The following is a 12,062-nucleotide window of genomic DNA, read 5'->3' on the forward strand; positions in this document are numbered from 1 at the left end:
AAGTGTAAAAACTTAATTAAAAATTGTTAAAGAGTAATTAGTCATAGTTAGGAAAAAGCTTCTTGCATTTTATAACCTTGACCCCAAGCCCAAGATGATCCTCTCTATATGGACAGTGTTCCATCTTTAAATGACATTTTAATGACTTCAAGAAGCAAGGCAGACTACTCCTTATTTTGCTGATTCAGCAAGCGACAATTAAGAACAAGTATTAAATGCCTCAAAGATTTCACAAATTTTTGCATCATTCCCTTGATCTATGTCAGCTCAGCCTCCAGACTAATAGGAAATACTGCTGTTCCTGGTACTGGCCCTGCTTCACAAGAGTAGTACCAAGTATTGTGGCAGACAAGCCCCAGTGTAGTTAACTCTGGGAATGTTTACATTGATCCATATTAACCACAGTGAAAATGTGCCCATATTTTAACCTCCTCTGATGGATTATAAATTCCTTGAGCAGGTTGCTCTAAAAAAAGTAATTGTGCCTGTCTTCAAACAGTTTATAATTACATAGTAGTCAACTGGGACCCAGTAAAATTTTACTGACTTGAGGCACAGTCATTAAAACTACATTATGATGTTTTCAGTAGTTAATGCCTAAGCATTGAACACTATTTGAAAAATCAGAAAAACAAAAGAAAAGTTGTACACTATCTAGTTTCCCACCACGAAACATAGCCACTGCAAGCATTCTGGTGAATTTCCTTTATGCATCATTTTGTGGATTTTTAAAAATTTATTGTCTCATAAGCATGTTAACTTGATCACATTACCTTCATAAATATTTGAAATATAGATGATCTGTCTTGTGGCAATACCAGTTTACTTAAGTATTCCATTTTCCCTGTGGTTTGACATTGAAATGGTTACCAATTACTATTATAAGTAGACTTGCAATATCATACTTTATAAAACTTTACTTGAATTTAGGATTATTTCCTTTGGATAGATTCTAAGAAGTGAAATTAATGAGCCAAATGAAAAAAAAATGAGCCAAAGGATTTACACTCATGAACAAAATATGAGTGAGTACACATTTTCAAATATATTTGACAACTCTAGGTATTAACTTAAAAAATGCTTCTTTAATAGGCAGATTGTTTTAAATTACATTTGTTAGATTGACTACAATCCATTCTCGAGCTTGGCAAGATATAAGTAAGTGAAATTATTTTGGTGTATGATATGAAATGAAGAGCTTAATTTTTCCTTAAATACATCACTGTTTTTAATCTGATTCCCCCCTCTGTCTTTCAGTTTCACAGGAGATTCTAAACTTGCCTCAAGTATGCGCTATGTGGAAACACAATCAATGCAGATAGGAGCATCCTATATGATTCAGTTCAGTTTGGTGATGGGCTGTGGCCAGAAATACACTCCGCACATGGACAACCAGGTGAAACTGGAGTACTCCACCAACCACGGCCTCACCTGGCACCTGGTCCAAGAGGTAAGTCCATCTTGAATTTACCTTGTGATAAGTAGGCTCCTTCTTTTTACATAGGAGGCAGAGAATTACAATTCCAAAAGTTTAGGTTTGGTTGAAAAGGAACCATGTTATTTGTAACTTAGCATTGACGTAAAGTCAGCAACAAGGATTCCACATTCTGCACTTTGAGATGCTAAAGAGTAATTGAAAATTAAAAAAAGAAATGGAAATAACTTCAGGACTGGATACTCTGGGATGGTGTTTTGAATATTATTTCCTCTAACCCTCTTCCTCCATAAATTTTCTCTGACTCTCCATACCTTTCTAAATGCCTTCCTCCTTCCTCTCTTTCTTCTCTCCCTATAGCATATATTCATCTGTTCCTTTCTTTTTCTTTACCTGTCAAATAGACCATAGAATCTGGCATCTCTTGTCTTTGAAAAGAAAGAGAGAGAGAGAGAGAGAGAGAGAGAGAGAGAGAGAGAAAGAAAGAAAGAAAGAAAGAAAGAAAGAAAGAAAGAAAGAAAGAGAAAGAAAGAAAAGAGACAGACATAGATCATCATTGCATGACAATGGGTAAAATGTACTTCTTAGGATAAAATGTAATTCTGTATACACAGTGATCTAACATTGCAATAAATGCATAAATAGCACAGTGAATAAAATAATTTTACCAAATGCCAGTGTTGTGATAACAGGTCAAAAAAAATGGATCCTAATCCATTTCCGTTTTTATGTGAGAATTAAAAAACATTTAATTTTATGATGGCACTTGTTTCCATTATTTCCTAAGTGTTTCAGCTTCACAGAAGGAAATCTCATGGATTACATCCATGTTGCAAATAGTTAAGATTATGACATTAGATTTCTCTAAGGTCTTTTTCACTTATGATGAGTGAGTCAATATGTTGTCCCAGGAGGAATAGAAGCCGAGTTTAATTTTTGCCTTCCTCTCTTTCAGGAATGTCTTCCAAGTATGCCAAGTTGTCAAGAATTCACATCGGCAAGTATTTACCACGCCAGTGAGTTCATGCAGTGGCGAAGAGTCATAGTGCTTCTTCCCCAGAAAACTTGGTGAGAGATGACATCTGTAGATAAAATTATGACTTTAACTTTTACTCTCTCTGTTAGCGTGCCTTGAATGCAAAGAAGAGTTAGGCATAATGGAAAGATGAATTTTCTTTGTCATCAAAAGACCCAGATCTTTCTTTTTTACTGAGGATATTTGAAAAATAGAGCTAATGAAAATTTTTTCCTTTCTTTAATATATTTTTTATTGAAGTTCAATTTGAAAATTTGATATCCAAAGTGTCCTACTTTTTTTCATTTTAGTATGGTTGACACATAATATTACATGAGTCTCAGGTACATGACTTAGTGATTTGACAACTCTATACCTTGTGCTATGCTCACCACAAGTGTAGCTATTGTATGTCACCATACAGCACTATTGCAGTGCCGTTGACCATATTTCCTATGCTGTGCCTTTTATTCCCGTGACTTACTCATTCCCTAAATGGAAAACTGTAGCTCCCATTCACCTTTGCCCATTTTGACCATCCTCCACCGTCAACTCCCTCTCTGGGGCAACCATCAGGTCTGATTCTGTTTTTTGTTTGCTTATTCATTTGTTTTATATTACAGATTCCATGAGTGAATCGTGAAATCTTGTGGTATTTGCCTTTCTCAACCTGACTTACTTCACTTAGTGTAATACCATCTGTATCCTAGCTTTTTCTGATCTCTGTTTTTGCCCAACTCAATAAGCCAGTTCCTTTAGGTTTGACATATGTAGAAGGGAAGGATACAGAAATCCAAAATCTCCTATGCCAAGACAATTTGGATTTCAAGGCTCTTTTCTAGCTCCAAAGCCCTACTTCTTATTTCAAAAGCTTAATACACACTTCTTTTTTCTATTCACATTTTTTCAGTAACAGTAAAAATCATCCTCAAGAAGCTAAAGCCTCAGCAATTAGGGAGAAAGTTAAATATTTGATAATGTTTAAGAGGAAAACACATTTTTCCCTAAATATTACATAATTTTGCATTAGATTGATCGCTCTGGGAACCTTGTGAGGAATAGATTGTAGGAGAAAGAGTGAAGACAGGGAGTCAAGTTAGGGGTTTCCAGGCAATCGATGTTTAGTTGGTTTGGAGTATGATTGTAACACATGACAAGAGCCATCATTTGTGAAATATATCTTAATCAAATGGGGTTTGCTGGTGCACTAGATGAGAGCTGTGGTAGGAAAGGAAGAATCAAAAACAGTTTGTAAATCCCAGGCCTACGGAAATTTTTGGATGGTTGTGCCACTGGCCGAGGTGGGAAAGCCCAGAGATGGAAGGATTTGGAGCAGGCAATGAAGCATTCTGTTTTTGTGAGTTGGAGTTTGAGATAAACTATCCAAGCAGAAATCTCAAGAAGCCAACTGGACTAAGCATCTGGAGCTCAGAAAAGAAGTTTAAGTTGAAGAGTTGAATACCATGAGTACTGTTTGAAGCCCTGGGATAGGATAAACTTGCCCAAGAAAGAACCTTGAACTAGAAATATGCTGAGGCCTGAGTTCTCAGTATATCCTTACCAGTGATTAATTAATCACACTTTTTTAACCATTCACAACCTCTTCAAGTCTGATTTCTTATGAGTAGAATGAAGAAGTTTAATTAGATCTTAAAAGTCACTCTCAGTTCAGGAATTCTAAGATTCTGTGATGTATATAGTAGAAAAAGCATGAAAGAGACAATTCTATTTTTCTGTGGCATCAGCCTTCTAAGAGCCCTTTTGTAAAGAGAAAATTACTAAATAAACCTTTCTTAGATTATTTTACATGAAAGTTAGGCTGTACACAAAAACAATTGGTTAGATAACAACCCAGAATTATTATTCTATGTCCTTTAGTGAAAGATTGAATTACTGAATTATAGAAGAATGCCTCCTTGATTATTTTTAAGGATTCATCATTATGTCAGTTGGAATAAAATGCTTGAAATTTGATTTCCACAGATTTTTTTATATCCAACTGTGAGCCATTTCCTGGATACTGTTAATGCTTTGTTGCTACTTTCTCCAACATCCTACTTTTTTTCTGTCTACTGCTGAGAATATAATCAAGATTTGTATTTAATATCAATGATATTCCAAGCATATCTATCACAATTATAAAAAAGCAACAGATCAAACAATTGAAATAGTCATCATACTTACTGTAAAGCTATTGAGGTTTTTCCTTTTGATTATTTCACCATTAAGTGTATCACCCTCATTATTTAAAAATGTAGGTTTGGTTTTTTTTTTTAAGATTTTATTTCTTGGGGAATCCCTGGGTGGCTCAGCGGTTTGGCCCCTGCCTTCGGCCCAGGGAGTGACCCTGGAGTCCCGGGATCGAGTCCCACATCGGGCTCCCTGCATGGAGCCTGCTTCTCCCTCTGCCTGTGTCTTTGCCTCTCTCTATCTCTCTCTGTGTGTATCTCATGAATAAAGAAATAAAATCTTTTTTTTTTTTTTAAAGATTTTATTTATTTATTCATGAGAAACACACAGAGAGAGAGAGAGGCAGAGACACAGGCAGAGGGAGAAGCAGGCTCCCTGCGGGGAACCCGATGTGGGACTTGATCCTGGGTCTCCAGGATCATGCTCTGGGCTGAAGGCGGCGCTAAACCACGAGTCACCCAGGCTGCCCCAGGTTTTTATTTATTGACATGTGGGGCACTATTTCAAAACTCTGATGGTAAGTGTATCTTAGAGATAGTATATCTTAGAGAAATCTTTTCATCCCCAGAAATGTTATAAACTATTATTCTTTTTTTAAAAGATTTTATTTATTTGTTTATTTGAGAGAGAGAGAACACACAAGCAGGGGCAGAGGGAGAAGCAGACTCCCCACTGAGCAGGGAGCTCAAGGTGTCGCTCAATCCCAGGACCTTGGGATCATGACTTAAGCCGAAGTCAGATACAACCAACTGAGCCATCCAGGCACCTCTAAACTATTATCCTTAATTAATATAGTTTAGGCAGTTTCCAAAAAATACTGTCCTTCATTAAAAAAAAAAAAAACTTTGACATTCAAATTGTATGTTGCATTATTTTTTCCCAGCTTTAAAGATAGTACTACTGGGTTGAAAGTTTAGTAAAGTTTTAATATACTTTAGTATAGTTTAGTTTAGTTATAGTTTAGTTTAGTAGAGTATACTTTCATTTTAGTATAGAAAAGATCAATTCTCATCAGTGTTTATTAGACAGTTAAGAGGATATCTATTTGACCCTTAACCATCTCAGTTCCATCACTGCCTGCCGCAAGTTGGATACTCATTAAATGTTGGGGAATTAAGTAGAATTTTAATTCAATGTGCCTCCATATCTACTAGATTATTCCTGCAGCCATTTGCCTTTAAGCCCATGTAAGTGAATAATTGAACTCTGCTTTTCCAAATTGTCTTCAAAGCCCTGGGTAAAGAAAGTAAAAATATTTTTTTAAAAACAAAACAACCCAATCAGATATTTTCTTTTCACATTCCTGCCAATCCTTAAACTAAACATTATTGCTACATGTCAAAAAAATAATAGTGTTCATCTGGTTATTATCATTGTTTTGGGATTTATAATGCTTTTTTAAAGCTCTGCTATAAGGATAAAGTGCATTATTTGTCCCTGGCATTCTTGATAACTTTATTTATTATATTAATTTCAAACTTTTGCAAATACCATGTTAATCTCGAGCACTAGGGAAAAGGGAGTGCAGTTTAGTTTGAAGCAGTTTTCCTTTTGGCAAATCTTTGTTCTGCTGCTTTGACTCACACATATACAACTCTAAATTGAATACACACAAGCAAATGTGGTTCCCACATTATCAAAGATCTGTTAGCTTTGGAAAATATGCCAGATAGGACAACTTAGAGTGGAAATATTGACTATATATACACCTGCTTGGAGAAATTATATCGTATATGAACTGAAATTTGTTACCCAATGAAAATTAATTTTGTTTTTATGAGAGACATTTACATAAGAACAGGGCCTAATGAGACCCAAACAGCTGTCAGTTGCTGACTTCATAAACAAATCTACACCTAATGACTGAATGAGTTTCAAAATAATTGGGTAAATGTAATTACAGCAACTTTGAAGGTGGAAAATACAATTTAGTCAGCCTTCATTTACCTTGATTCCTCAGCCTTGATACCTTGATACCGAACTATCAAGAGATAACTCAGTGCTATTTTAATTCAGTCTAGAAGTTTATATGGGAAAAAAATCAAATCAAGACAAGACCTGACAAGTTTTGTTGCTTTGGGGAATCCATAGAGTTTGGGTTTTAAATGCAAGTCAACTTCATTTCATGATCCACCCACCAGTGGTCCCATTTTGAGACCCAATGCAGAGTGCACAAGATTTTCCTTCTAAGAATGCTTAGATCTTGGGGCCTGGGAGGGCTGGCAAATTAAATATTTGTATTGAGGGCAATATTTAGCAGTGATGCAGCTGCAAATCAGTGAGATCACACCTTGTGTTCTCATGTGTGACCACCTGGAGATTGCTCACACAACTAGTTTTTTTTCTCACTAAAAACGAAGCCAATATTCAACCTCTTTTTGCTTCCTTTTCTGTTAATTAAGATCAGCACATTAAACCATGGATTGTAATTTTACTTCGAAAAATACACTTTAATCTTTTTGTCTTAAGGAAATATCTTTCTCAATAGTTTGCAAGATGTATGTAAGGACTAATTTGCTTAGTAAAAAAATTCAGAATGTGTTTATGTGTGACTATTCAGAAACATAAATAAACTGGGAAATCTAGGACAGATTTCTGAAACCCTCCAACCCCATTTTAATGTTTGAAATATCAAAACTTCAAAATAATGTATGCCATGGGTTTCATGTAGGCATGTGACTATATAGAAAATAAACTATCCCCCTCAGTCAACAACCCCAGAACAATCACTAAATTTATGAGCTAGAAGGGATCTTAGAAATTGGTTTGCCCAATCCTTTTATTTGAGAGGTGAGTAACTAGAAAGCCTGAAGGCTTAAATTTCTCACTAAAGGTCACACAGCTGATAAATTGCAAAGCTAGGGTCCAAGGGGTCAAGTCCCCAGAGTCCCAGCACATTTCATTACTCCCATTACCTGCAGAAGTCAGAAAAAGGCTGCCCTTTCCTGGCTTGTTCATCTGCTCATTGACTCATTTTTTAGCAGTCTCTTTTGGTACACCTACTTTTTTCTGTTCCTGTGCCAACTATTGAAATAAAAGATGGCCTTGTCGCCAAAAGAGCTCACAATCTAGATGCCTGTGACCTCAGACTTGACTCAGATTATCATCAGTCCTAAAAGAATATAGTCATCTTTCCTTTGCATGACACTGAGATATGAAACTTTAATTTGCTTCTTCTTTGTAGGGCTCTATGCTCTAAAACTCTGTACCTACTTTGTAGGATCTTCTATAACCATTTCTTATTAATGAGGCTATGACAATTGTGGTGACTGTTAGATTTCACATATAGACTATTACCGTAGCGGAGGTGTATCTGTGTCATCGCACGTATCATGACGAGCACTGATATGCAGCAAACCCGTGTCTACTGGACACATCTCAGTGAATCCTGGAATGATCCTACTAGGAATTAAAATGCAACATATTAGCCACAGATCATTGGTAAAATAAACAATAAAGGCTTAGTCTGGATTTTAACAATCTGGTACATACTTGGGGAGTATTTACTATGTGGATAATTGATACAGTAGACATTAAGAGATTTTTTTCAGAGCAGTTAAGGTCAAGTGTATGTGTAGACAGTGTGCTTGAGGAAGGTTTAATCAACGGTACTGAGCATGCACATTAAGTCTGCAAATCCTTTTTGTTTTCTTTTGTTTTGCACTTTGACCAAAAAGAACTGATCACACGCCCTGAACATTTCTAGAAGCAAAAAATATGATGTGATTTGAAAAGAATTTTTTGTGACTGTCAGAAGATGGAAACTTTCTGAACATTGCTCTCAAAATATCTTCTTCTTTAGACTTTCTATCTGGTTTAGATGAATCCAGGTCCTACATATTTCTGTGTGTAATGGACTGTTTAACTTTTTGTTTCCACTTAGAATCAGCTTGTCCATGAAACCTACCCAAGTTAATGTTTCAGAAATAATAAGCATAATTTAGCACTCAGATGTTCTCACTTATAGAACATGTTCTTCTTATAGTACATTGTAACATGCCCCTCAATCCCAAAACAATACCCCCAAACAAAACTTTTGTTTTATACTGATAGCTCACTGGAAGTTTTCCAATAATTACTGTTTATTTTTTGGAAGAAATTACATTACCATAACTGAAACACCTCACATTTTCCTCTGTGGAAGAGAGGCTCTTTTGTATATATCTTTATTTTTTTAATATTCTTTCTTTTTTCCTTTCTTTTTATTCTTCCTGGCATGAAACCTCTGTGTAACAACAAAAGAAATCTTATATTTTTGTTTCTCTTTAAAGTGTCGCAAATTGAATTAAGATTGAGGTATATATCCAAAGCACAGATTTCTTTCTAGACTTTTCATCATGGTAAAATTGTTGAATCAGCTTATAATTGAGTAGACAGGCTTTCAACTACCAAAGAAAATGGCAGCTAAATGCAAATTCCAGAAAGTTAGTTATCTGAAAGAGTCTGAACTCTGACATTCTTTGTGCTGTCACATGTCACTTAAAATATTGTTTTTGCTACCATTCCTTGTCCGTAGGTCCAGTGCCACCCGCTTCCGCTGGAGTCAAAGCTACTACACAGCCCAGGACGAGTGGGCTTTGGACAACATTTACATTGGGCAGCAGTGTCCAAACATGTGCAGCGGGCACGGCTCCTGTGACCACGGCGTGTGCAGGTACGTACCCCGCCACCTGTGGCTGATTGTCTCCTTCTCAGGACTTGTGGTCAGAGGGATGACACCGCAGCTGTCATCAGAGTGGCATGGACACACTGATGAAGAAAGAGCCAAAAGGAAGCCATTCCCCTTTCTGTTCTTATTTTAGATATAAAAGATGCTGTTACATTTCAGTAAAGTCGTAAAGATGTATATCCTAAGCTTCAAAATCTAACCTCAAGATGAGGCCTCCCTGGTATAAACTTCAGAGTTTATTAATTAATGCCAAAGTCCTCTTCGGTGGTTAAAGAGAGCCTTGCTGTTGTTTCCCTTCTGCCCCTGATGGTCCTAAAGCGCATGTCAGACAGCTGCTTCCCGCACCCTGCCAGAAGCTCAAGGTTGTGGGCAGGGGGAGAAGCGGTTATCGCTAATGAGGATGAGGTAGGAATGCACTCGAATGCTTAAAGACTCTAAAAGAGACGTAATTTAATCAGAAGGAGGAGCTATAAAACAGGGCCAGAGCTACATGATGGATGAGCAGACAAGCATTTCTATGTGACTTTCAAGAGGATCCCACTCTTCCCCCCCCCCTTGCCCCCAACACATGCACACACACACACACCCCCATGTCCTCCTTCATTACTATTTGGTGCCTCAGGTCTGCTGTTACAGCCAGATTTCTTTTAAGAAAAGGATTCTGTCCTTTCTTCTTTTCGGTGTCAAACACTGAAGATCATTCCGAGCACACACACAGATTGGCACTGTAGAGACAAATCTAGTGTGAATGCTAAGGTCTGAGCAGAAGGGAGACATGGGAAATGTTGCAGGGACACAGCCATGGCTTTCACAGAAGGGACTGTGACTTGTCTACTTGGCCCTTCCACTCTCATAGGTGCGACCAGGGATACCAAGGCACCGAGTGCCACCCAGAAGCTGCTCTTCCTTCCACGATTATGTCAGACTTTGAGAACCAGAATGGTTGGGAGTCTGACTGGCAAGAAGTCATCGGGGGAGAAATTGTAAAACCAGAACAAGGGTGTGGGGTCATCTCATCTGGATCATCTCTGTATTTCAGCAAGGTAAGAGCTGGGGATAAGTGACGACAAAGGTGCAACTCACGTAGGGGAATACGTGATCAGGGCAATGGCTATTTCAATATGTGACGGATTTATGGAGCAGTCTGCGCTCAGAAGGTACAAACATGAGAGTTTCCCACACACACACACATACACACACACTGCTGACTGTTAAATTCTTTTGTCAGATTCCTGTCGCTGAACTCTATTTGGGAAACTTATAGCTTGATGATTGTTTTTGGTTACTACAAACCCAGGTTAGGGCAGTTGAAAATTCCTGCCCTTCTTGTACCTGATTTAAATTTCATCATCTTCCTTTCCTGCCGGGCTTATGTCTTGAGCGTCTTTGAGTGGGACAGGGACTTGGTGTCTTCTGACCCCAGCATTGGAGGTGCATGAGCGTGTGACCTGTGGGTGAAGAGTGAGGAATGGTGGCAAAGGGGAAGCCTAGAAGTTAAGAGCAACAACTGCCTGCTGCAGTCCCTGCCACTCCCTAGCTGCGTGACTTTGAGCAAATCCCTTCACCTCTGTATGAATTGGCTTCTTCATCTGTACAGTGGAGACCAGAATATTCTACTTCATTAGGCTCGTGATGCAGAGTAAATGAGTTAGTACTTCTAAATCACGTAGAACAGTGCCAAACACCTAGAAAGCACTTCTATAAGTGTTTGTTGCATTTATCAATCCGTTAATCTCAAGAATATGACTGGAGGAAGGAGGGGTGATGGTGGGGTTTGGGGATGTGCAGAGCTGTTCCCTGGAACTACCTGTCCATGTTGGGCAGACATCTCATGTCTTATGTCAGCTCAGTCTGGTGGCCAAGATTATGGCACCAGCAGATTCAGTGTTTGATGAGGGTCTGCTCGCTGGTTTATAGATGACCGTCTTCTCATTGTATCCTCGCATGGTCGAGGCACAAGGAGAAGAAGCAGGCACCAAATACCAGCATGAGGGCTCCACCTTCATAACGTGATAAAGACCCCACCTCATCATACCATCCCTTTAAGGGTTAGGCTTTCCACATATGGATTTGGGAGCACACAAACATGAAGTCCATACAGAGACAGTGGAGAAGTTTTTCTTGCACTTCACCTTCACTAGAGGCAGCACTAGGTTGGGCAGAAAGGTCCATAGACCCCACTGAGGGCCTAGAGTGCCACTGGGAATCTCTAAGACTGATTCTCGTCTACTACTGAACATGCCCAGCCCCTGCTGCTTGGTTAGCAACGGGGAAGGGCGAACTACCTTCCCCTCCTCCCTTGCTACCATATAGGCAGGACATTATTTTCTCTCCCCAACCCCCCAATTCATCTCTTTATTTAGTCCTCAAAAGGACTAGAGTGGGAGCAGGTCCACTTCTCCCCCATGAGCTATATGTCTAACCCTGCTTATTAATAGCTCTCTTTAGAATGTAAGATCCTTAAAACCACTTCTTTCCAGCAAGGATGATAGCCATCAATTCTAGGACAACTGGAAATGTCCCAGTCTACATCACATAACAAACACGCAGATGTGGGTGATATACTGTAGGGTTCATATGTTGTGGAATCTGGGCTGAAATCCAAAATAAGTTAATTTATGCAAATGCAAAAATAGGTACAGGTTTTGTTTTGATGCAGGTGCAGAACAAAGAATCAGCAAGCAAACAAGATAGAGAATGATAGAAAATCAGGGATGAATTCCATCTGATGATATTTCCTATCCATTGACATT

General features: G+C 38.3%; 1 protein-coding gene across 1 annotated transcript in view; it reads left to right on the forward strand.

Moving 5' to 3' along the window:
• Window positions 1–12,062, forward strand: part of RELN (reelin) — a 481,015-nt gene that overhangs the window by 353,397 nt on the left and 115,556 nt on the right. The window contains 4 exon segments of the mRNA XM_038562771.1: window positions 1,258–1,450; window positions 2,391–2,503; window positions 9,157–9,294; window positions 10,166–10,352. Coding sequence (XP_038418699.1) covers window positions 1,258–1,450; window positions 2,391–2,503; window positions 9,157–9,294; window positions 10,166–10,352 — 631 coding nt within the window.

This window comes from Canis lupus, chromosome 18 (genome assembly GCF_011100685.1).
Source record: "Canis lupus familiaris isolate Mischka breed German Shepherd chromosome 18, alternate assembly UU_Cfam_GSD_1.0, whole genome shotgun sequence".
In the NCBI taxonomy this organism is placed as follows: Eukaryota; Metazoa; Chordata; class Mammalia; order Carnivora; family Canidae; genus Canis; species Canis lupus.